This window comes from Hydractinia symbiolongicarpus, chromosome 9, assembly GCF_029227915.1.
Source record: "Hydractinia symbiolongicarpus strain clone_291-10 chromosome 9, HSymV2.1, whole genome shotgun sequence".
In the NCBI taxonomy this organism is placed as follows: domain Eukaryota; kingdom Metazoa; phylum Cnidaria; class Hydrozoa; order Anthoathecata; family Hydractiniidae; genus Hydractinia; species Hydractinia symbiolongicarpus.
Genome location: NC_079883.1, coordinates 22,128,775 through 22,154,943, shown reverse-complemented (window position 1 = coordinate 22,154,943; position 26,169 = coordinate 22,128,775). Strand labels below are relative to the sequence as shown.

At 34.2% G+C, this 26,169-nt stretch overlaps 3 protein-coding genes across 4 annotated transcripts; 1 reads left to right on the top strand and 2 right to left on the bottom strand.

Moving 5' to 3' along the window:
* Window positions 1–608: 608 nt before the first annotated feature.
* On the top strand, window positions 609–9,122 carry LOC130657964 (cell growth regulator with RING finger domain protein 1-like). Its single transcript, XM_057460972.1, has 8 exons — window positions 609–850; window positions 4,633–4,807; window positions 5,186–5,372; window positions 5,637–5,732; window positions 6,014–6,948; window positions 7,570–7,619; window positions 8,277–8,411; window positions 8,962–9,122. The coding sequence occupies exons 1-5, from the start codon at window positions 649–651 to the stop codon at window positions 6,326–6,328; spliced, it is 975 nt and encodes a 324-aa protein (XP_057316955.1). The 5' UTR covers window positions 609–648; the 3' UTR covers window positions 6,329–6,948; window positions 7,570–7,619; window positions 8,277–8,411; window positions 8,962–9,122.
* Window positions 9,123–10,079: 957 nt separating this feature from the next.
* On the bottom strand, window positions 10,080–15,838 carry LOC130657962 (NF-kappa-B-repressing factor-like). The gene is made up of 3 exons (XM_057460969.1): window positions 15,569–15,838; window positions 11,709–11,849; window positions 10,080–11,135 (listed from the first exon to the last, which is right to left on the bottom strand). Exons 1-3 carry the CDS (start codon window positions 15,747–15,749, stop codon window positions 10,321–10,323), a joined length of 1,137 nt encoding a protein of 378 aa, XP_057316952.1. The 5' UTR covers window positions 15,750–15,838; the 3' UTR covers window positions 10,080–10,320.
* A 1,457-nt stretch (window positions 15,839–17,295) lies between these two features.
* On the bottom strand, window positions 17,296–26,002 carry LOC130657963 (arginase, hepatic-like). 2 transcript variants are annotated; one of them, XM_057460971.1, is made up of 13 exons: window positions 24,930–26,002; window positions 21,383–21,576; window positions 21,161–21,233; window positions 20,398–20,522; window positions 19,672–19,739; window positions 19,418–19,478; window positions 18,899–18,994; window positions 18,780–18,817; window positions 18,578–18,634; window positions 18,203–18,307; window positions 18,043–18,119; window positions 17,885–17,944; window positions 17,296–17,804 (listed from the first exon to the last, which is right to left on the bottom strand). In XM_057460971.1, the coding sequence occupies exons 2-13, from the start codon at window positions 21,494–21,496 to the stop codon at window positions 17,650–17,652; spliced, it is 1,029 nt and encodes a 342-aa protein (XP_057316954.1). In that variant the 5' UTR covers window positions 21,497–21,576; window positions 24,930–26,002; the 3' UTR covers window positions 17,296–17,649. The 2 variants fall into 2 exon arrangements, with proteins under 2 accessions (XP_057316954.1, XP_057316953.1); XM_057460970.1 differs by lacking the exon at window positions 24,930–26,002 and having other exon boundaries at window positions 21,383–21,666.
* Between the last annotated feature and the right edge of the window lie 167 nt (window positions 26,003–26,169).

The window sequence follows — 26,169 nt, the reverse complement described above, 5'->3', positions numbered from 1 at the left end:
AAAACAAAAAACTGTGAAATTTTAGTTATTAATTTTGCGATTTTGCTAAATTATCAGCTTTTTGCGAATAAAACTTTCGCGGATGCATCGTGCTGGTACCTTATTGCAACATGCGGGTGTCTTATGCCACCATTCCAAGACTTTATTATGTCATGTAAAACCCTATAACAGCATGTAGGCACATTATTACTCGCGCACATGGAGCAAAGCTTGTTTTTAATGTTTCTTTCACCTTCTTTTTCTTTTCTTTTTTATTTGGCGGATAAATTTGAAAATTAACTATTGTTCCCACAATGCTGAGATATATCATGCACAAAAGAATAAAATTGGATTATTTCTGTGTTTTTTTTGAGTGGTAAAATTCAGCTCCAAAATTACCAATTCACATTTTATTTATTTTTGAATTCTTTTGTTTAGGCGCAGGGTGTTGTTTGTTTAGGTTTTATTTTGTTATAAGTAATTTTTTTCTGCATTGTTTAATTTTACATTTTCAGCCCGCGTAACCAAATATTTTTGAATATAATGAAGCTAAAACACAAGCCGTCAAGTGAGCTGGCCGTCCCGTATAAACCACCCCTAAGGGATTACGAGGATAATAGTCCGTAATTTTACATCGAAAGCTATGGTTTCCCAATACGTCCGCAAAAAATGGTGGACTCAGTAGCCGTCTTTAGTTTAATTTTGCTTGCAGTTGTATTTGTAATTTTGGCACTGTTCATATGGAAACTACAGCTGAATGTATTAACAGAATCTCAGTATTTAAGAAACCGCAATAGGAAACCGATGGCGTCCTTATCAAAAGTAACCCTGCCTTTTAAGGTAGAAGTGGTTCCTGCTCCTGTAGAAAAAAGTAAGGTTTCTTGTCCCAAAGTAGGCTAGTCAAGTAGCAAACTTTCATTGTTTATTATATTGCTGACCAAAGCTTGTAGGCAGAGGAAGAGAAGAAGTGGCTAAATATACATGTCTATTGTCTGCTTAAGACATGCAACATAAACTCCATTCTTCTGCAGAAAAGAGGGTGCTGGGTCTGCGAAGGCGCCCAAAATGCGACACACGTGAGCTCATTGTTAAATTTTGTCGAGAAGAAGGAAGGTGCTATTTTGTCGCTGTACTCTCAGTTTATTATTTGTGGGATTTTATTACAGCTATTTATTTTTCAGAACTATAGTACAGTCCGAATGTAGGCTTCCGCGTACGCGCTATACAAACCTTTTCCTGCAAGTCAGAAGCCCTTTAATCTTTTGTTTATCATAATTACTTTAATGATGTTAGCATGAGCTATGTATGTTGCGAGTGGTTTAACAAAAGCTTCGCGATAAAACAATACTGTAATTATTTTCTCATAATTGCGAGTTTTATTGTTAAAACTTATTAAATATAAAATTCCCTTAAATATTAGCGCAAGTAATAAAATTTAATGATTTGTTAACTATGCAAAGATTAAAGTAAATTGAGCAAAAAATATTGTTTTTAAAAACTTTTTTTTTCGCATGCTTTTTCGCAAGTTTCATGTGCTTGTTTTTTGTTTAAAAGACTTTTAAAAAAAAAAATTATCCTTTTAAACATTTTATTGCGATCTTTATTTCTTAACAAAACTTTAGGAATAACTTTAGCTGCATGACTTTAAAATAGTCTATGTGCATAAAAGTAATTTTCCATTTACTCCAATGCTCTTCCACTTCATTCTACCCAAATTTAGTCAATGAAGACGCTAGGCGTGCAACGCTTTACATGTCCAAGAGTGTTTTTATGTTTTGTCAAGGAGTGCGATTCTCCCTTCTTTAATAACTGTCTCCAAAACGGAGGAGGGTGTTACGACAAGCATATTTTCTAACAAACATATTCTGCGATGTATTTTTATATTATTTTTCCTATAAAGCGGACTATTTGAGCAGTATTTTAACTAGAAAACATATTTCAACACTATATAATATATGATATATTATAATAATCATAGCGAAGGAGGGAGTTACGACAATAATGTGTGTCTTGTTTTTTTCTTGAGTCTTTTCCGATTGCTGTCACAATTACTTATGCAAGTTACAGTTTTACAAAAAAATTAAAGCAATGTATGTAATAAACAATGTATTGAAATTGTGTTCTAAAAGTATAAGATATCTAAATCTTCCTTCAAGATAAAAATTAGGACAGTACAGTAAAGTTTATTTTTATATTTTTAATTGCTTTTGTTTAAAAATTCTATAGACTTTGCGCCAAAAGTATTCTCAACATCGTCGCACGCAGGTTATTGTTATTTATACAATAAGTTTCCCTGATCTTTCCAATTTCTTGCAGTGTAATTATTTTTTCTAAAAGAGAATAGTCATTATAAAAGTAATTATTTATGCAAGTTGCGTGTACGCAGAAGGTTACATTTGGACTGTGGTCCACTACCACTGATCGATATTCAAAGAATAAACTATACATGGTAATAAATATTTAAAACATGTGGATTCGGGGTTTTCAGGGCGAAATATTAAGTTATTTTTAAAACACCAGAAGTTGTCCAACAGCCTGTGGTTTTTGCAGCGTGTCTGGCGAGTCAGCACCCTTGTGCAGCAGAGTTGTTGTCATATGATATTGTTCTGTGCTCACATTTGGATGAGGTAAAACATGGGCTTTTTATAGTCAAATCTTCACAACTTTAATTAAAGCTTCCTGCTCCCATATAAGTTAAACAAATCTAGACCTCTCAAATGGTAATCAACAAATTTAACGTAGCTAATTTGACGTCAATATCTTATATTAAATTAAAGAAGCCATTACAATGCACTTAAAACTTGAGGTCAAATAACTTGGAAACAGGGTGGTGACGTCAGTCATTTTTTCATTTTTCAATCAAATTGCTTAAGTTTCATAAAACCAGGGTCCCCGAATTCGTTTCGGATTGGATGGATTGATGATGTCATCAAAAACCTCTAAACCTCGATATCTCTGCAACAGTTTGTCAAAGATATATGATCCTACATGTTTTAAGGTCTATAGGATGAAGGCAACAAGTATACAAATTTTTGTACTTTGTGGAGACTTTGCTGACGTCAGCAAAATTTTAAAACCCTTTATCCCATTGACCGTTCATCAAAAGCACATAATACTATATATGCATTTTCTTGATCGGCGCTTTAACCTCTACACAATGGAAGCAACGTAAAAACAAGTTTCTAATTCTTTTTATCTTGTGGATAGGTAGCTGATGTTATCAAAATTCAAATAAGGCTTCTTTTCCATTGTTATTTTGCTTAAGTGGATTTTACCACGGGCTCTATTCACTAATAAATGTATAATACTAATTATTAAGAACCACATTGATTTCTCTGCTGGCAATCTACAAGTTTACTAAAAGTAACACTCACACGTGATATGCAAGGGATGAGTGCAATCTTTGCGCAATAATTTGGGTTGGGTTATTTGTATTATATATAACCAATGATTTGAGCCTGAGGCTTTTCTTATTTTGTTCTATCAGAACAAATCTAAGGCTTGTGTTCTTATAAAAAAAAAAGTGTGTAAATTCTGTGCTGTTTCAAGAATCTTTTTTGTCATTGTAGGCCTCTTTTTGCTTGCATTTCCTTTTTTACAAGAAACAGAGGACAAGAGAACTTTATCAACCCATGGTACTATTAGAAAATTATTATTTTTTATCTCACTGTTTTTATATCAAAAAGTACAGCAGACCCGGCCACGAGGTCTGACCTACGGTATTGCAAGTATATATATAGGAATCATTTCTAAATTTTCAAAAGTTCAGCTTTATACAATTTTTGTTGTCTTGTGTCAATGCAAGGAAATATTGTTAACCTTCCCTTTTATATAATCTATACATCATTTATATTCGAAAAAAATCAAAGGCTGTGCATTTAAACAAACATATGCTTTACAAAATAGAGACGATTATTCTATTACTTCATCTCTTTTGCTTTAAAACATAGTATACATGATTTGTTTATTTATCTTGCATTAGCTAGATCGTTTTTGTAAGAAAGGTCACCATTACTGCTACAAGGTAGCACGTTTCATAAAAATGAAAAAATAAAATGCAATATTTTAAAAAATTGACTTTTGAAATTTTTCATCAAAAGTTAAAACTGACTCAAAGAAACTTTTAAACTTTCGCAGTTTATGAAAATGCTTAATTGCCAAAGTTTACTCTCACCAATTTTTATTTATTCTGGAATTTTCAGAAAAATTGCAAAGATTTTTCCCTTGATTTCACGATTTATTTTTACTCACAGGGTTATTTTCGCAAAAGTTTCTTGTCCTTAGTAAAGTAGTGGCTTTAAAAAAAACATTAAAAGATTGCTTGAACAAAAGTACATAGTATAATAAGGGGATATATATATATTATGTTTTTTAAGGGAGAAAAAGTTCAGTGAGAAAAATTTTAGTTTTAAGTATTTATACTTTAAAAAACAGAAAAACTTAGAATTTAAGCAGATTTTTTTGTAATGTTGACATTAAATTTTTTGAATATCTTCCGTTTTTAAACAAGCCTGTAAAAATAAATGACTGGGCTCTAGCTTAAATATATATGCGGTAGGCTCAATGCTGTAAAATAACTGTCGAACTTTTTGTTTGTATTTCTATTCTACAAAGTCTATTTCGATAGTGTAATACTTTGTTACAAATTTTTAGATTCGTTATCCCTTAAAGTAACTGGTTCAAAAGATGGTTGTATTTTGTATTACTGCTGTGTTGGTATCAGTGAATTGAAAAAAGTGCTGCAGTCAGAACGTTCTATTTCTAATGAAAAATCTATTGTTGATGTTTTAAATTTGATATCCATGTGGTGCAGTAAGATGCAAAAATTGTATCTTTTCAAACCGGGCACTGCATATTGAAATCTGCAGAAAGTATGGATATGCCAGCCTATTACCATGTTTGTGTTGTAAAGTAAAAGGTGAAAATTTAAGAGCAATGTTTTCAAACTTATTTTGTTGATGCTGTTTTACTTCAAAACGTTTTGTTTAGAAGCAAAATTTAACTTCGGGCTATGAAAAATAATATAGATGTCTTTTTATGCTTAAGATTTCAGCTTCAAGCAAATCACACTTATTTTTTAGATTTGTATATACTTGGAATTGATTGATATGGCTAAGATAATTCACAGCGAAATGTTTGATCTTTTTTAGTTTAACTGTCTTAACCTCTACCCCAATATATATTGGTTTCTTTGACTTGCTCCAAGCACATTTACTGAAGATACCACAGAAGTTTCTTTGGAACAACATTACAGCAAATTACCAGAAAATGTACAGAAAGAGTTGTTGGAAGTGATAAGTGATCAATCTTCTGTTAAAACACTTGTCCCCTTTGTTGCCTATTCGCAATTGTCAGATGAAGAAAAAATGGAGGCTGTATCTGATAATGACGTTGTAAGTAATATTTCCCAGAAATGCAAATTTTCGTAAGCGTTGAAGTATAAACCATAGTAATCCATTTCAGGTTTTTTACAGAAGCACCTTTTGTGTCATAGAAAATTAGATTTTTAAGTGATATGATGGAGTACTACTGCATGTTGACGGACATGTAAGATCTTTAGAAAAAAAAGTTGGTTACGGTTTGGTCATTTTTGCGACCCTCTCCCCTTAACCACCCAGGTAGAAAGTTAAAAATTTTAATATGTACGACATTTTTAGGTTGCTTTACTGACTGCCTTCTCATGTCATGGTGGCAAATATGAAACAGTGGCACAGTACATAGAAACAGCTGGTGGAAAGATATTTCCTATCAAGGTTTGACCTTTGTTGGATGTCTTGATAAAAACCTATTGTAGCGTGTTTGATTCTATATAAATTAACGTTTAGCATACCCTCTAAACTATTCTTAGGGTTAATTTCTCTATTTTGGCGGTTTTTATTTGACTTGTGATAACAAAGCACTGAGAATCGCCCTAACTAAAACATCAATAAATATTAACACTTTCGAGAAAAAGAAAAATAATTCGTCTCGATGTGATTTCCTCTTTGACTTGTTTGTTTTGTCACCATACTCGGGTGTCATTCTTTATATATAGGAACTGTTTCAATCTGGTGTCAGTGACTACAGCTCTTCCGCCTCATCAAGTGAATCCAATGAACTGTGCATAATCTGTCATCACTATCCAGTGACACGAGTTTTACTACCTTGTCGACATTCGTGTGTGTGTAAAATATGTTTCAAAAAACTTGAAAGTTGTCCCGTGTGTCGACAATTTGTACAATCTTATTTCATAATAAAGGATGAGTCTCAAATCCCGATGAGTGAAGAAGAGGAGAGAGACCAGTTAAGTAATGACATTAGCCAAATGGGTATCTGGAATCTAATAAAGTCGATTTGGAACGCCAGTTGATGAAATAATTAAGATGCATAAGCGGATAATCAAAATGTTTTCAACCAGGCCGTAGTATCTTCTAGTAGACACATTTTGTGTAAAACGTTGGTTGGTTATCACAAATAACTTTGGATATTTCATACCATGTCCTCCATTTAACATTGGATGTTTATATAAATATGAACCAAAGCTGATATCATCCTTTGTGTATGACATTACACTTGTTAACAACTGCGACAAAAGGCCAACTGGTCAAAACTAGTTAGCTAATAATACAGTATTTTTTTTCACTTAAAATATTGTTTTTATTGCCCTCTCCATAGTATCCAATTAATAGTATATTTTTTGTTTTATTGACTTATGCAGGTTTTCTCTTTTGCCTTTATTCTTCCAAAGATTGCGCAGGAATTTTGATAAACTCCCAAACTTGTTTGTTACTATAAATAGGAGGAGTATTGCATCTATAAACAAGGCGATCACGTGATTTTTAACAGCTGGCGCAAATCAACAGTGATATGTATTTTCGTTGAAGCAGCTGTGTTGTGAGAAGAAGGTTAAAACGTGGTTGTCTGTGAGAGGTCGGCAGAAGTAGATGATGGAGTTGTGGTATTCATTTATTTGTCTATTTTTCCTTCTTGGTAAGAGATACTGTTGTTTGTTTGTTGTTTATCTGTTTTCGAGTTTCAGGACCATCCGTGAGGGAAATTGTCTGAAAATCACTGTATTTCAGATGTGCTAGACTTTTGCTTGTTTAGAAACTAGGCTGAAGAATCGGGAAATTTCAGTTGTTTAAATTCTAGCATGACTGTACTCTGCTATGATGCCTGTTATTATGTCTAATATAGCAACGCCAAAGCGTCTTTCCGCAATCGAAATTAGCTTGGCGCAACAAAATATTGTTTTTTAAGGTTTTTGGGTTTTCCAAATATCCACAAAATAGCCACAAACCCTTTTCCACCTTTTAACTATATTCTTGTTTACCTTGTTCTCTCTATTAGTCTCCTGCAGAATTGAATTCTTTATATTATACAGTTTTTTACCAAATTTGTACCTGTTCATCCAACATGTACTTATTTACCTCACTCGCTTCGATATATCAAGATGTAGTGTGTTGACATTTGACAACGCTGTTATCAGAAATGTTTATAAAAAGACCTGCATATCAATTTTGTTACTGCTTTCCGGTGCGCAAGGACTTTGGAAAGTAGGCAATACGTTTTTGTATAATTAAATTCGCTGTTATCGTTATTTTTTGACAGGTCAATCCAACGCAAATGATGACTGGAACGGTGGTCTGTTAAAACAACAGGTAACCTTAACATATTTTGTTTTAGCTAATTCTCGCTCAGAGTTTTTAACTTAAAATTCGCAGGTTTTTTTTTATTTTGCAAAAATACCATTAGCGAAAGGAAATTCCCGCGAATTTTTTTGATAGACACAATACGCGAAAATTTATTTATACTTAAAAAGTCATTTTTTGTAGCTTCAAGCGTACTTTTCAAGAAAATAAATAAAATGAAGACAACTTTACAACCCTGCCCCTATTCCCAACATCAGCCCTATCACCTAACCCCACCCTTATCACCCAACCCAATCCCACCCTTTCCACCCAGGTAAATCCCCCAACCCAACCGAACCAAACCACATCCCTATCACCCAACCCCATCCCTACGAAACGTAGACATGGCAGCAGAATGAACTTTGTTTGAGTGACTTTTTTTTTGAACTACAATTTGAAAGAGTTTAAGCCGGATATCACAAAATTTATTGTTTGAACAACCTCCACCCTTGTCCACATATGTCCTTTTTGCGCTTGATCACAAGTATCTTTTAGTAGGAACGCCACAAGATTTCCTTGCAGTGTATGCATACAAAAAATTATCCGTCATTCTTAACCATATTTGTCGACGAGAGCAGAAATTGTCGGTGATATGTCGCAAAGTATAACTCATTTTTTCTTCCCTAGTGCGTGACAGACTTCTTCAGATGTCAGCAATCCACTTCACTGCTTGATCCGAAGTGTCGTGACAAATATGTTGCATGTTTGATGGGAAAGAATAATGGCGACGCCAATTATCACTTTCAACAACTCATTGAAAAGGTAATAACGACGTAATAACTTTCATAACTACGTTCTGCATACGCAAAATTCATTATTTTTCAAATGTGTGTGCGCGAAAATAAATTGCGCGAAACAGGAAAAACGAATATTAAGATTTAATTTTTCGTAATCGAACACATAAGGATCACTCGGTTAGGGCGTGATACTTTCCCAGATATTATTCCGTTTTGTTTTTTTTATATGGAGTTGAATTTTGGTGCGCAGCTGCGGTGCCATTTTATCTATTGTTCTGGCAAAGCAAAAACAACAGTGCTTTTTGGATAAGGGAGATCATTTTCATTAACTCAAACAATCCTTAAGATGACTATCTCCAACAGTCGCTAGGGTCTCGAGGGTGGTGACTAGTTTGTATCGTCGAAAGTACTAGTACTTTTAACAACACAGGTAACAGCAAGTGTCGATAGCGCGCTGTTTTCACCAAAACCTTTGCATTTTTGTTCCTACTGGCGCTCCTTTGTTCACGCTTCACGTTTTCAACCAGGCGTGCACACATTTCATGTTGTCTATTTTACAGCTCTCTTTTTATTAGTGTTGGTCAGAAGTGACGTTAGAAAATTCAGCATATTGTCAAAGAATTGGACGAAATAACATCGATTGGCACGGTTGTTCATTAATATGGAATAAATGCATGGAAAATATCACAAGTGTATAGAAATTTTATATTTAAAATGATTAATAAAATATGCATGATTTCTTGCTTACTTTCTCAGTAAAAAGATACAGTAACATTTGAAGTAATTTCCAAAGTAAACCACAGGTACATACTTTGGCGTTTAGCCTGCATATTTCTAACTTTAATCTATCAATATACTTTTTCAGTTTTTTCAATGTTTTTCGCCGTAGTTTAGTGGTTATAACTCTCGCACTTGTGCGAGTAACATCGGGGTTAACCCAAAACATGTGAGGGAATCTTCCCCAGATCTTTTTTTTTCGCTTTACCGAGTTTAGGAAAATTGCAAACCCAAAAATTGGCGAATTAAAGGTATACGTCACGGATTGTTGTCAAGGAATAATTGCTCGTGAAAATGCCACAAAGCAAGATACTTTTATTATTTTATCTTACTAAAAAAAATGTTGAATGTTGAAAAGACTAGAATTAATTACAATAGAAAACTGTTTTTTTGCATACCTTCCTTACATATTTATTTCAAAAAAAATCCTATATGATTATTGTGGCACCCTCCTCTGTTACACTTACTTGGGTATCGATGGCACGTTGCCGCATGTTTTTTGCGTTTTTTTGTTTACAAGTGCTTTTTAGGCATGCAGAATCGAAAATAAGTGTATTTTGCGGTCGCCATATGATTAATTTTTTTTTCCAGAGTGTATAATCTTCATAGCTGCTGGTACTAATTTTCTCGGTCAATTATTTTAACGAGTCAAATATCAGCGGGTAGTTATTTTCGCTAATGACATCAAAAAATGTTTCAAATATATTTGAAAAGAAAACTTCATAAGTACAAATATGGCGTTATTGTTTCGTTGCATTCTTATTCAATCAGAGATAAAAATCAACAAACTGTTAGCATTTCTTTAGTATTTTTGCGGTTCTTATTTTTTGCGAATGGTATCTCAAAGAAAATTTAAAACATCCGTAAAATCAAATACCCCTGAAAATTAATGTCGTAAGGTAGATCAAAAAAAAGATCCGAAAAAGTGAAAATTAATAAATATATCAATATATACAAATTCATATCCAATGAGAGGTTTACTTACAAAAGAAATCAAAAAATTACTTTGGAAGCATCCTTAAAAATCCCGAGATCAAATAAAGTTTATTCTATGTTTACATGACGCAAACATAATTATTCTAGGTAGGTTGAAAAAAAGATGTTTTAGATGAACAGAGAAAAAACTTCACTGATAGATTGCAAGGAATTACGTCTATTTAAACATTTATTTCTTTACTTTTGCTAACAACTAAATATCTATCTTTATCTTTCCCAAACGATTTATGTTTTAAATGATACCTCTGACATAACCTGTGTACTAATGCTCTGTCTTCTCTTGAAAGTTCTGACGCAAATTTCATTTCCAATCTTTCACGATCATGTAAGAAAGACAACAATGTTTCTTCAACGGTTGATTTTCTGATACAGCGATTCAAAAACTGGTGACCGACGCCTTCCCTTCGTTCGTTAGAATCAACAAACACTGGATCTGAAATACCGTGTTTATATTTCCCAATTCCCCCACTACCACTCCAACCCATTTTTCGAAGCAACTTATTCCCTACATTATTATCGTCCAGTCTATCTGCGTTCATATATGCTGCGCGTACAAGTTGTCCTTTCTCAACAGTTTCCACATGATCATGGTTGATTTCTGCTTTATAAACAATACGTTGCCTCCATTTCAATTTAACAATCGCTGACTCAGCACAACAACGTTTTGCTTCTTTTTTGGTAGTCCCTGTTCCAGAAGCGATATACTTTCCTTCGATAATAACATCAGTGGTATATTCAACTAAATTCTTCGAACTGATTTTTGCATCCCTTTCTATAAATTGTACAACTTTTTTACTCTTTTGGACACTCTCGTTTAATATACATATGTGGTTCAATTCAGTGTTATTAGTTACAGACGGAAAGTATAAAACTAGGCCATGTATAATTTCATTAGTTTTTTCATCTTTTGTACATTTGGACTTTTTTAAAGGTATATTCTCAATGATCTCACATGGACGTTTTGCAATATTACCACCTGAAATACAAAAACTAACATAGAATTTTCCTGTAATTGCGCATACGTTCCAAAGTTCGCAATATTTAATACATAAATACAATATACTTTTTTTAAAAAAAAAAGAACCATGTTCGCAGAAAGGCTTTTTAAATCAATAATTTTTCATCTAAGCCTCTGATTTTACCATATTTTTGCCCTGTCATTTAATGGGAATATAAATTGCTGCCAATAAACTAATACGCACGAAAATTAGTACGATTAAGGTATTTGGAAAATTACGCAGTGTTTTATGGAAATTTTGTCGTAATTGTCCAAAAGGGTCAATATAAAATTAAATTTCCTAGTCCTTTCTTTTAAGTTGAAGCCTCCAGTAATTTTAACATTGCAGCAACATTCTCTTCCAAAAATATCAGAACAATTCTTTTAAACAAAACATGAAAAATTACGACAAAACTCAAAGAGATTTTAAAATTATGAAGTTACTTTTGGTACAACTAAAGAAATGTTATTTTTAAAGATATTTTCTGGGAGAAGAAGTCAAATAGCTGTTTAATTGTAAAATTGAAAAATTAATTTGTTCTTACTTTTTACCTCTGGGTGGGCCAGTGCGTGTTCCTAAGTCTTCACCAGTTGATTTGACAAACTTGACCTTTGGACGTGCTAATTCACGTAATGTATTGATATCTCGATCTACTTCTGGAGACACTCGTGTGTGACATTCTTCAAGAATTGCTAGTAAAGTAAATTATATAAAAATTTATGCACAGGGTGTCTTCCAGAATTTAAGTTCAAACTTGATTTTATACCATCCTAAAACTAAGAGATGGCTGATCTGCATATTTTATGAAAAAAGGTTGATATTGCACATTGGGATGCAAATTCTTGATTGACCACTATCCAAATAACAGTGCCTTCACATATACAAAAAAGGCTTTCAATTTTGTTGACTTGCTCACAAAAAACACAACCTTTGGATTAAAAGAGTCTTGAAACTAAACTCATGGAAAAATCCACCGAAGTAAATAACAATGGAAAAGATCTGTAATTTGAATTTTGATGACGTCAGCAACAACCCATCACTACAAAAAATCAGAAACATAAAATTGATCCCATAAGATCCCTAGTTGCGTATGTGATCACCACTCCGTTTCCAAGTAATTTGGCCTTCTTAGCCAATTATTGTAATGAATTTTATCGAATTCTATCAAATACAGTTGCGTTGAGAACTCTACACCAAACTTGCAACATTTTTTTTGCAATTGCAACAAAGCAGTAGGTAGGTTTTTTGTCAAGTTAGTGTGACTTGCACTAGCGTTCAAGCTTTCCTAATTATTAGAAGTTCATGTTGCATTTCAAAATCAATGCTTTCAAAATGCTTTACTACAACAAAAAAAGTATGTTAGCAGCTAATTCAATTTCTAACGATATTAAACATAACTTATAACAAAAGAAAACATATTGTATATACATATCCCCAACTTATACTTGCATTATGTAACAAATAGCTAGATGTAAATATATATATTGTTTCAACTTTGTATAAAAACGAGAAGTAAATTATGAAAAAAAGGTTTCTTCTATCCTTTACTTCTGTAGTTGCTTTTTTGTAAGAATTATAGGTATATAAATGGAAACACTATTTTTTGATGGGAACATGAGGTTCTAAAATACATAGATGACATTGATATATATGATATGTATGCCATAGACGAAAAATTAAATTTTTTTGTCACATGGAGAATAGATATTATTAATCCCATACGATGCTACTTTTTTACTTCAATTAATGTATGTGCATGTATATAAAAAACCCACAAAGCTTTGTAAATATTTGTAAACATTGGTAAGTCGTTTTGTGTAGAAAATAAAAAAAGCCTGCTTCACAAAGCAGGCTTTTTTTATTTCATAACAACAGCCCTCTGAATCCACGACGGCATTCAGCTTTTGCCGTCGTGAATGCCGTCGTTGTCGATCTCCACGAAGGCAAAATTTTGCCATAGTGGTTTATAGACTGCACAAAAATAAAAGTACTCTTTCCAACTTACTAATCTTGCTAGCTACTTATTTATTTCGTCAAACAAGTCTTTGTTAGATCATACCATGCATCAGTCTTTTTCAGGAATATTTGAATCGAGTAACGCGTGCAATATAAAACGCACATGCAAAGGTCAATGGCCCCTATGGCTCACTTCTCTTCTTAGTCAAAACACTTCTCTTCTGTATAAAAACACTTCTCTTCTTAGTCAAAACACTTCTATTCGGTATAACAACACTTCTCTTCTGTATAAAAACACTTCTGTTCTTAGTCAAAACACTTCTCTTCTGTATAAAAACACTTCTCTTCTGTATAAAAAACTTCTCTACTTTGATACCCAAAGTACCGAAACATTTCTCTTCCTAAGCTCAAATTTCCCAGACTGAATCTGGTCCTTAATATATGAATTTATCCAGATCTTGTTTATGAATAAATGGCACACCCCGGGATCTGCGCATAGGAAATTTTGTACCCAGTAAAGTTTGCATAAATTCTTACGGGGGCATATTAACGTTTCTACAAAATTAGATTTTTCCCGGGAAAAACTTTGCGAAATCTCAAGCTATATTCTTATACGGTCCCAGAAGCGTAATACAAAATTGCTTTTTTTAACTAGTTTCCACTAACTTTGAACTTTTATAATTGCGATTCGGCGAAACTAGAACGTTTTGCGGCTTACAATTGACCCTACTTTATCCGGGAATAAACATTGATTGTGATGTCTGTTGGGAACAGAACTCGTGGTTTACAAAAGATATTTTTTTTGCAGCAAAAAACATTGTGATGTTTGTTGATTTTGGAAGAGAAGTGAGCCATACAAAGGATGTTACACGTGCAATGTTCTGCATTCATTTTGCGGTAGAAAAGTGGGGGACGTTTTGAATCGTGAACCCCAAACACGATGATTGAGCGTCTACATATAGCGACTTTCTCAATCTTAACTTCCATTTCTACATGTCCGAAATAGTATGCATGACTATACTGTCACTTTCATAAATTTATTGATTATTTTTCAGGTCACATCACAAGTTTTCAGGTTCACATCACAAGTAAATAGGCAAAAATATGCTTCGTTTTCAATTTAAAATAAATCTTTATCCACGTGGCTTAAATAAAACTACAAAATTGGTTCGGAAAGTTCAGCTACATTTTAACAAAAGTTATACAGAAAATACAGCACGTAGGTTTTGTTTTTAAAATTGTTTGAATATATAACACTTGTGACATAAAGAAAAAATCCATTAAATTCGGACCTGCTATGGTTTCCAATTGTTTTGTCAAATGAAGAAATTATCTACAATTAAATCCATGATAAAATGTCTGTTCCGCCTGTAAGTGCAGTTTTGTGGTTTTGGTGCTCCGTCGGCGTTCACCTCTGCATTAGTTAAGAACTACATGGCTGGATTTCTTGTGTAAGACCTGGCTATACCAACGACGAAGTGGCCCAGCAAAAGAAATTCATGTCTACGTAGTTCTTTTAACTAATTCAGGAGTTGATGAATTAGCTAGGATGATCAGGTTGGCTATAAATAGGCTTGCTCATTGATTAAGATGACCAGGACTATTCAATAATTCTGAGATCTGTAAGTGGGGGGTGTCCAGCCAAGACGGAAATCTATTGGACGTTTTGTCTGACGAAAGTTCGAAACAAGCAACGGACATGTCCAGTCTCTCCAATAAATTTAATTAGTTAGTTTTGCCGTCATTAAAATCCTTCACGGTCGTTTAGTAAAGTCGGTCTTGCAAAATTATAATTTAAGCATGAATGCAAGAACGAGGGTGCTGATAAGCCACATACGCCGTAAAATGTACGGGCGTTTTCGGGCAACAACCGCCAATTTAATTCGAAAAGTCGCCCAAACTCGCCCCTATATATGTGGGTGTTTGCGGCTTATCGGCACCCTACCATGCAAGAAAATATATTCCCCCACAAAAAAATTCAATTATCTTATCTTCTGGCCATAGTGAGTTAATTTAAACTCATTATTTTTGCCATGTTAAAATTAAAACAGTCTGTGAACTGGGGAGCTACTAGACATAACTTAAAATCGGTACGTAATGGTTACACTCCACCAGGTATGTATATAAGATTCAATCACAAAAGGCAATACTTTAAGGTCATGTATTACTAAAGGACATGGCAGGGTAAGGGGGGGGGGGGCATTCCAAACTAAACTGAAAGTTAGGGTTAGGGTTTGTTTTGGTTCTTCAATTAAAAAAACATTTCTTTATAAAATTGCCACATATAATAAAGGTATATAGCTAAGTGTTTTATATCAACTTGAGTTTGATGTCTCAGCATTATTTAGCTAGCTACAAACCTTATGGACACTGTTACTGTGTAGACTAGAAACCTGAGAGACTAAAAGAAATATGAGTTTTTTAGGTGTGAAATTCAAACACAAGACGAAGTTACCTTGTACTTCCATACCATATGAACACCCCATAAATTTCCAGTTTGACCAACTCATTGACAAGGTGGCAAGGCGATCTCCAGTGTAATATTCTTTATTACCATCGATGAAAGCACATCTAGCTCTCCACTCATGTTCTGATTCCCACATTAGTCTGGGGACACCAAAATATTCTTCTGCCATAATAACTGCAACTTTTCTAGTAAAATTTGACTGCAAAAAAAACGAGATGATATACGAATGAGTAACGCGCGATACTATTTGAATCCGATTTTCATGGGAATTTAGATGGGCAAAATACGTGAACCATCGGGAAAAGGTTGTGTTTTTGAAGTTATCCAACCTCAATATTTTTTTTTGTTTTTTTTGTGAAACTAATGTCCTTTTCCTTCTGAATGAGATTTACGTAAAGGTGGAAGTGTTAGTCGTCCCCCAAACCTCGGCCTAAGGGCTTTGCCTTTTTGACATCGAGGAGAACTAGCGTTCGGCCGTCAAAAGAGGCAAAAGCGGCTTTGACATAGGTAACAAACCCTGGGGACGAGGATGCCTTCCACACCCACTAGACACACCTTGGGTTAAACGCACATTCCCCTTTTTTAATGACTTTTTATATCACCAATAAAAATAATTTAAAAACTCATTCGAAATATCGGAAAAACAAGAAAGACGGTTAAGCAACAGATTTTGAAATGATGACAGTATTGGCGAAGACAACGCATTACAGTTAAGATATTATGTGAAAAACAAATTTATGCCGGAATGAAACAAAAATTAAAAACCTTAATTTACGCCCCTGTTTCAAGTGCCCCCTTGAATAAACCTATTCCCAGCAACTTTTCGAAGCATGCTGATATCCTTTGCTCTCTGATATCAGAGAGCAAAAAAGAAGCCGAGATTGCAAAAAACGGACGAGATTGCAAAAAACGCTGCAGGCCCTGTGATTGAGGTTGACAGTATACGATAACGGTAAATGCTTAAGCAGCAATATGGAAGGGTTGCCTATGTATAACTCAACGGAAACACAATATCGCGTCAATAGTGCATCACGACAATCCCACGACTCTTTTTTGGATTGCACAGCCATGTTGGAATCGGCACTTTTAACTCTGCAACATTTGTGCGACGGCCACGTGTTTTTGCGACACGTATCGTGTGGACAAAGATTACAAACAGCGTTGCACAACAAACGCTGGCACCTCGTCCATAACTTCTTAAGCTCTTCTTTTCTCCCCCATCATATTTAACAACTTGAAAAAAATAGAAGTTTGGTTGTCGTAATGTTTGGAGGAATCAAAGGGGAAACAGTTTATGACGGATAACACTCGTCAGACAACCTCTTCCCCAGGGCATCTTGTATCTTTTCTGACATCAGGACGGCAACACGTTGTTTTTCTTGCCCTTCTGATATCAGAAAAGATACAACAGGCGCAACAGAGTGTTAAAACCTGTAGTCGAAATGAGCACAGAAACTTTATATAATAAAATTTGAACTTAACGCTAAGAAAGGACGAGCACCTGAAAGCACTTACTTATATTTGGGGGTGGTTTGAACCATTCCGTTTTCAAATGTTTTTTTCAAAAGTTAATTTCGCTTTTTGATATGTAAGCTAGCGCAAATTTGCGCTAGCCACATATCAGAAAGCGAAAAGGAAGCCCTGGGGATGAGATTGAAGAGTTGAACCTTTTAACAAAATTATCTGTTGGTGTAACACTTTCGCATAGCTGCAAGTGCATAAGCTTCCATATATATATCAACACAATCTGTTTTATACATCAATATAAATGCCAATCCTAAATATACAATTTTCAAATAAACATCGTCACTCAATTATGCTAATAAAAGCGTTTTGACGTGAATAAACAACCTCGTCCCCAGTGTCTTGTGGCCCCTGAACCGTGATTACGGAGTAGAATACCCTGGGAACGACCTTGGTACATAAAGTATAACTACATATTCATCGTGGTGTCACATATCAAACGTACTGTTTCTTCCCTTTTCTTTCTTGTCACACATTACTGTCAAATGTATTTCTAAACCAGCTTTATTCAAAATGTACTACTATCCTGTACATTTGTAATGAAGTTAATATTCAAATGATCTTTTGGTGACATAGCCAGAACGGTGCTTGCCAAGACAAGCTTCAGTGATACGCAATGCAGTATGAACTGTTAATTGTGCATCTTCTTTAGTTTTTAACTTTGGGTTCACTTCAACCAAATCAAGGGCACCAAGCAAGCCTACAAATACATTGGTACATTATACAATACCTTTTTGAAAGCTTCGTTTTCAAGAAGATGCCCGTGAAAGTTATACAAACCTAATTTGTTGACGTATTCTCCAATGTAAAGTCCTTCCCTCAAAGATAAGCCACCGTATACTAAAACAATAGTATTTTTAATAAAACACCTCTTGTTTCACTTAAATATAAGTTTTTTTTTGCGTGCATGGAGTTTCAAGCAAAAAGGTTCTTCTCACCTGTAGTTCCAGTGCTAGGAGACACCAAAGGATCTAAGGAGTCAATATCATAACTCAAATGTATCGGCCTGTCCAACCTAACATGTAATGGTAGAATATTGAGTAGGTTTTCTTTTAATTTTCGAAGAACCTTGACACATTTATAACACTTATATATTACCTCGGGTTGATCGATTCTATGGCTCGTTCAACAACTGTTGAAATACCGTATCGATCAACTTCGTGCATTGAAAACGTGAGTATACCAAGTTCGTGTGTTATCGTGCTAAAATATAAATATCAGCAAATACTAAAAAAATCGGGGGGATGGGGGGGGGGCGGGTGGTAGGTAAGAATTAAGTCAATTGCCATAACATTTTGTCACTTTTCTGGAACAGTTGCTTTCCTGCAACTACAATAGCGAATCACTAATAAATTCTCGATTATTATTTCGTGTTTTAGGCACCGAAAAGTTAAAATCTCAACGACTAAACTGTTTGTTTCGATTTCCGCATGTATGACAGCCTTCACCATAGCCTTTACCATAGCAACTTACTATTCTCCCGGATCAGTGTCTCGTAAGCCAATATATGCAATGTCGAATGGTGTTATGCTAGAAGAAAACATGATTTATTGGGAGAAATAAAACGTTAAAGAATTGTGGTGACTTTGGTAAGATATCCGATTTAGAGGTTGACGACGATTTTAGAATAGATTCTCAGTCACATTTTTTTAACGTGCATTAATGCTGTACCTACCAGGGCTCCACCCATTCATAACCAGGTATTCCTTGAGCCTAAATAGAGTTATACAATATCTTAAGGAGGGTTTATAGTAATTAATTAAAAATCATTCTGTAAGAGAAAGCAAGACCTACATATGGAAGTCCTTTTACGAGAAAGGATAAGCACATCCCATGTAAATTTCCACTGGGTGATGTTTGAAATGTGTTGATATCGTTGTGTGCATCGATCTAAAATGTTGTGAGAAATTAAGCTTTATTAACAATCTTTCGTTTATTTCTCTTGTTTTGGTGTTATTCTCTTGTGTTGGTAACTACAGAGCATCTGGGACCAAGATGGGACCAAGATGGGACCAAGATGGGACCAACTTCTTAAAGCTGGGTTAAACAGTTCGTGTCGGAACAGAATGGTTGATGACATTATCAAAAAATTATTCCAATCTCAATATATCCTTAACCGTTCGTCGAAATCATATGTGTTATACAATTTTTTCATCAGGCTTTTTAAACTCTAAAGAAAATGGATGCAAAGAGAATGGATGAAAAGAAACTTCTAAATAAAAATGTTGTACGTTGTCAGATCATCCAATTTTCTGCGGCGCAATTAACAATTTTTTTTATCAACTACTAAACTGAAAAATGCTTTTAACTTACCCACAGAACACATATATTTCCCCTTGCTTTCTGGTGACCGAAAACACTGCCGGTTGCAACACTTTAAAAAGAAATGTAACATGTAAAGAATCATCCTTTTTTAAGACTGAGAAGTCGTATCAACTATTAAGTAAAAGTAGTTTGAAAATTATAGCTGTTGATTTGGTCGACAACTCGTACCACAATCAAAATATTCCACATCCTGATCAACACAAATAATAAAATAAATAAATTAACAAAATTTTTCAACCTACCTGTGATCGCCTCCTACTGTAACGCATATATCTCCATTTTCACTTCCTTTTTCTACAATATTAGCAACCTAACAAAAACCATTGAAAAAAAAGAAAGCATGCTCTAGAAGTGTTTATAAATAGGATTTGTATGAGCATGAGTTACATGAAAACAAATTACTTGAACACGAGTTAAATGAACACGAGTTGTATGAACACGAGTTACATGAACACGAGTTAAATGAACACGAGTTACATAAACCCGAGTCGTATGAACGCGAGTTACATGAGCGCGTGTTACAAGAACACGAGTTGTATGAACATGAGTTCCATGAACACGAGTTGCATGAACACGAGTTACATGAACTCGAGTCGTATGAACACGAGTTACATAAGCGCAAGTTACAAGAACACGAGTTGTATGAACATGAGTTCCATGAACACGAGTTGCATGAACACGAGTTACATGAACAAGAGTTGTATGAACGCGAGTTGTATAAATACGAGTTGTATGAACACGAGTTACTTGAACACGAGTTACTTGAACACAAGTTAAATGAACACGAGTTGTATGAACACGAGTTCCATGAACACGAGTTACATGCAATCGAGTTGTACGAACAGGAGTTACTTGAACACGAGTCACGTTAAGATGAGTTAAATGAACACGAGTTACATGAAATCGAGTTACACGAAGACGATTTACATAAATAGCAAATTCAGGGAATAGATGAAGTACATACTAACCTGTCTGGAGACTTTTCCACAAATACGTGAATTTTTTACGGGATAGCCTTTGTAATTTTCTACTTCTGGGTTTTCTGAAGAATACTCATCCACTTTTATATCACCAAAATCTTTAACATGCCTCCCTAAAGTCAATTTTATAATATTGTCTCTAAATGTAGAATTCTATAGGTACACCGCAATGTGTTTTTGCTTGCTTAGCCAGTTCTATGTTTTTAAAGTAAAAGTTTTATTTTTGTTAAAAAGCCTAAATTTCAGTTATTGGGGGAGAAAATCCGGCGAAAAGTAACTATTTTGCAGGTCTGGTGACTAAAATTTTCCTCGGTTAACTCCCACTAAAAGAACTTTACTACCAGTTAATTTTTTTATTAAAATGTTTAAATTTTGTTCCTACTTCAAGTCAATAAACTATTTTTTATATCTAACTATGAACTTTGTTGGTTACAGGAGAGAAACTGAGAATATACACATCAACCATTTCCTTTCTAAGTAATAGGCCATTTTTCAACTGAGACCCAAATTTAGTCAAGGAAAGTGGTTAATTCTATATCAATTTCCTCGCTAATCATGCCGATTTTTCTTTCTTAATAAAGTAGGTCAAGATTTTCTTTTTCTCCTTCTGATATGCGTGTCTTTCGCGCTAGGTCCATATCAAAAAGCGAAAAAGGAGACCTGTGTACGAGATTGACATAACTACTAAAAAAATAATCCCAAAATGGAAGTAAATTATGGATTAGAAAAAAAAATAATGGTAGCTACAAACCTAAAGCTTCGATTCTATCAACCAATCCTGCGTCTCGCAATGCTTTTGGTCCATGCTCAACTCCACTTCTTGGCTAAATCAGATTTACACATTCTAAACGACTTGAGGTAGTGGAAACACGTGCAAAACACGCGCAAAATACGTGGAAAATGACGATAATATCTATTTATAAACACATTTTTCGATAACAGTATGAACAAGAAATTTGTACTTTTGTTTTACCTGACCTCCACTGAATGGAACTCCTACCAACGACACATCTCTAAGATGCCGTCTCGATTGACGGCAAACCGCAGCAAAGCACGTCGTAAGAATAATATTTGACTTCGATAGCATTATGCCAACGCGATGTCCTTTTTCATCAGACCAAATCTTTAAAACTGTTTTCTCTGTATTAGTTTGGATTGAAGAATTCTCTTAAGAGTAAACGAATAAATAATCATATGCTTTTATTTTTTTGCAGAGTTGTCAAAATTTCCTATAGAATATTAAAAGCAAGTCTTATTTTTAACAAAGGAAGGTTAATAAAAGATAATGACATGATTAGAAAGAAGCTCGTATAAACACTGAAAACCATTACGGTGTATCGCAATGACTTTCTGTGGAAGATAAGGCAAAGTGTTTCATAGCATATGAGCTTCTGCTAAAACGAAATCTAATAATGCAGCTAAGGCGGTTCTTTTTCTGATTTTTTTAGCCTTGCTCACAGGCTTTTTTTCCAACTTTGGAAGTCACAAATGCTATAAAAGTCTGAGAACAAAGTTGGGATTTATTTATTGATGACAGAGCAGATATTTATTTCCCCAACCTACTTATCCTGTGAAAATTAGTCATTGTTAGTCGCTGAGCAAAAAATGATTATTTGTTTACAAACTGTTTTTTATTCTGTTAAGGCATAATATAGTTGGGAATGCGTATGTATGGCAGTTATATTTTCGTTTAAAGCCAAGGAAATAATATGGAGCTTCTTTTAGGAGAGGGTTACTGCCACTCAGAAGTACGCCAAGTGCGCAGTTGTAACGTCCCTGCTGACAGAAGGATATGTTTCTCTCTTTACGCCCCAACAAAATCCACTCGTAGCATAATGTAAACGTGTTTTGTGTCGATCTCAGAAATTCAAATTTTAAATTCAAAGACAGTTTGAAGCATTTCAGTACATCACATTTAATTAAAATGGTTTAAAGTCAACTGTTTTTACAAAAGCACTTCCCCTAAATTGAGGACATAGTCAGTCAGGGTGAAAAACTCAGTTCCAGGACACAAGACAGAATGTAAAAAAAATTCTGTTCTACAACATTTGTTGTGCAGCATCAAGGTCTAGCATTGTTGTAAAACACTAATTAGTCGTGACCCTTGTTCGACCGTTATGCAACAATTTTAGTTTTTATGGTAACTGAAATTACTACCACTAATGAAGTCATTGCCTCGCCTATTAATACATATAAATCAAACAAAGTCACCAGGGATCATAACGTTTTCTTCATCGCTTTGGAACCCACCAGGAATTAATATTGATCAAAAAGTTAATTTGGAATTAGTATTTCTTTTTCTTTTACCACGAGAATAGAAAACATCTGATTGACATAAAAGCGAAAATAAATTCTAAGCAAAAAAAACTTTTACATCTTTTAGCATCTAAAACCAGTTACATCGCCAACCACCTAAAAACATTTGCATCGCTGACCATCTGAAAACATTTGCATCGCTGAACGCCTGAAAACATTCACGACGCCCACCTAAAAATATTTGCATTGCTGACCGTCTGAAAACATTTTTAGAGCTGTCTGCAGTTATCTTTGGTTACCCTAAAAACTATTTTCAAGTACGCGTATTTTTATGAGCATCTAGTTTGTCAGCAACTTTATTACCTGGCTGATACAAAAACCGGTTAGTATGAAAAATCAACAAAATTTGTAAGTTACTCCAGTATAAGAAATATCTAATGGAATCAACAATTTCTTATTTTTCGAGATTAAGGAAATTGGTATTACTGTGGAAAGTTTATCATTTCTTGAACATGATAGTTTAGTAGGCGACGTTTCGGGATCCTTCCTCGTCGAGTTTTAAGGCAACACAAGATCAAATGCATTCTTAACTCTAAAGACATCCTAAGAAGCACTTTGTCTAAACCAAAAGACAAAATAAACCTGGAAGAACAAAGCAATGTTGTTTACGAAATCCCGTGTGAAGATTGTGATGCAGTGTATATAGGCGAAACAAAAAGAAAGTTTAAGCAACGAGTACAAGAACATATGCGCGCAGTGAGAAACGGAGATGTGAAGAAAAACGAAATTGCAGACCACAGCTGGAGCAGAAGTCATCAGTTTAATTGGGATGAACACATAAACAGCATCTCGTATCAACTTCCTGAGATTTGGTTACCAGCGCTACAGAAGAAATAGTTACCTACATCTAGGTCCGAAAATGTTAATTACCGTAATTAACTGTAATTATCAGCTCGTTTCTGATTGGTTAATTTTTATGAATTTCGATCCTCTGCAATTATATAAATACATGCTCAACATCATTTCACTTTGCCCGATGATGGGAGAAGGATCTCCCGAAACGTCGCCTACTAAACCATCATGTTTAAGAAATGATAAACTTTCCACAGTAATATGAATACTGAACAGACAAACCGAAATAATATCTTCAATAAGGAAATTGGTATTGGCAAAGTGCTTGGGAGAAACCTTGTGTCCAGGGCTTTTTGTCTCCCACCAGCGCTGCGCCTATTGATAGGTCTGACAAATGTTCGTCACGCCGTTCGATATGCAAAAACAGACAACAGGTACGGGGATCGAGGTTGCTTACGAAGCATCAAACATGGTAAGGTCAGGGTGGTCACAAACTTGAAAGAGATTTTGCACTGAATTTAGAGAAGTTTTTCCGCAAAAAATGAAAATTTTTGAAGAAATATAGAGGATTCTAGAGGATCAATAGCAAACTTTTTTTTCCTTTCCTAGGTTTTAAATGCCTATCAATTTCTAATGTCAAGAACAAATATGTTTATGAAAGTATTAATTTCAGGTTAAATGATTAATTGAATTAAACAATTGAAATAAAGCTTTTGATGAGGGACGTATTGCCAACATGAAGTATAGAACTAATGGTTTATATAACTATAAAGGGGGATTTTCACGAAGCGAATTGAGCGGCAAATTGTATCTGAGCATGCGCAGTTCGATGCAAAATCAAAACAAACAAAACTGCGCATGCTCAGATACAATTCGCCGTCGAATTCGCTGTTCAATTCGCTTCGTGAAAATCCCCCTTAACAAATGTAAAATCTCTGTACCATAACAAACCTAGGTAGTCAAAAAAATTCAACATAAACCAGGACAACTATCTTGAGGAGTTTGTATCTAGCATCACTTAAAATTAAAAACAAAATCAAAACGAAATCTGACATAAATGACTACCATCAATGAAAGAAACTTGAACAGCACTGAGAATCGTAAATTTAGTTCTTTTGGGGGGTATAATGGCGGGCTTCGCTACGATCCAAAAGTTAAACAATCGTCATCAGCTGATGCTTTACCTGAAAACTCTTTGTCTTTGTCACTAAAAGCGAACATGTGGATCCATTTGACCTTTTTTGGAAATTTTATGAGATTCATTAAAAAATGTGGTGTAATAAGGGACTTCTTTCAATTTATTTAACAGTATTTCTGTAACAAAGATGACATGACATAAAATGTAAACTACATTTTGTTCTTCCGCAAGTGAATTTTTGAGCAATTTTATTATATAGAACAGAACAGCTTACCTTTCGATTCTGATTAGCCTTGTGAAAGTTTGCATTTTGAAACTTTTAATGACCAAATTATCTCTGCATTTAGTGTCTGATCTCTTGATACTGTATTAATCAAATTAGTATGCTTTTAAACTATTTTTTGTTTTGCTGGACTAGTGACTTCAGAAGGCTTTTTAACAAGACTTATTTTATTGCTACCAATTGGACATCTTTCTATATGTTTCTTTCCTTTAGCATGCTGCCTTATATTCTTAATTCTGTTTGCAATACTAAGCGACTTGTATTAAACGTTATAAACCAAGATTTAAATTCATCAACAATGAGTCACGAGTCCTGAAATTCACTATAGTATTTAGGCATTATTTCTACTTTTCTAAACAAAACAAAAAAATTCCTGATGGTAGACATATCAGAAAATAACTATACATGGACACCAATTTCTAGATTAAAAGTAGGCTCACCTGTCTCTGATATTGTTATGTATACAAGAATAAGTAAAAACTGACACATTCGACGCAAACAGAAATTTAAGCTATGCAAAACAATTAGAATATTCCTTTATATAGCAAAGGAAAATAACACGTTAAACTATCAAACTATTATTAATGTTACTGAAATAGAAGAGTTAAAGAGGAGATATTTTCAACTTCTATCGAGGTTTTTTAAAGATGAGTCGTGGCTACCCTGATGGTGTAATTTTACTGATAAAAAAGGGGCTATTCCTTTTGCTATCATAATCGTTTCTTTGAAGGGTCTACACTGCAACGATTTTTCTAAATTCATATTTCGTCAGCCAGTTCGAAAGAAATTGTCACAAAAGCCCTTGTATCAAACATTTACTGGCAGATATTAAAAATGGGCTAATGAAACACAAACATGGCAAACGTGTTTTTAAAACTTCTAACCCAGCTCGGGTTTTATCACAACTGCATTTAAAAAAAGGTATTTTTTCCTTGTTCACAATTTTTAATAAGATACTAAATTAAAACTATTTTTACATAGGAACATCCGAGACATTTTTTCCGTAGAGGTAAACAAAATTTACAACAAACACAGCGATAGAAGATTAAAAGAAAGTTTAGGCAATGGGACAAAAGTTTGATTCGACACAAACCTGAGAATATCTTACATGTTAGTTCCGTTTGTTAAAATAGTTGTGGTTTAAAAATAAAAATCAGCAAGAATACAATTAGCTAAGTTTTAAAAATATCTCATAACTTCCGTTTGAAATAGTCGGGGTTTAAAAATAACA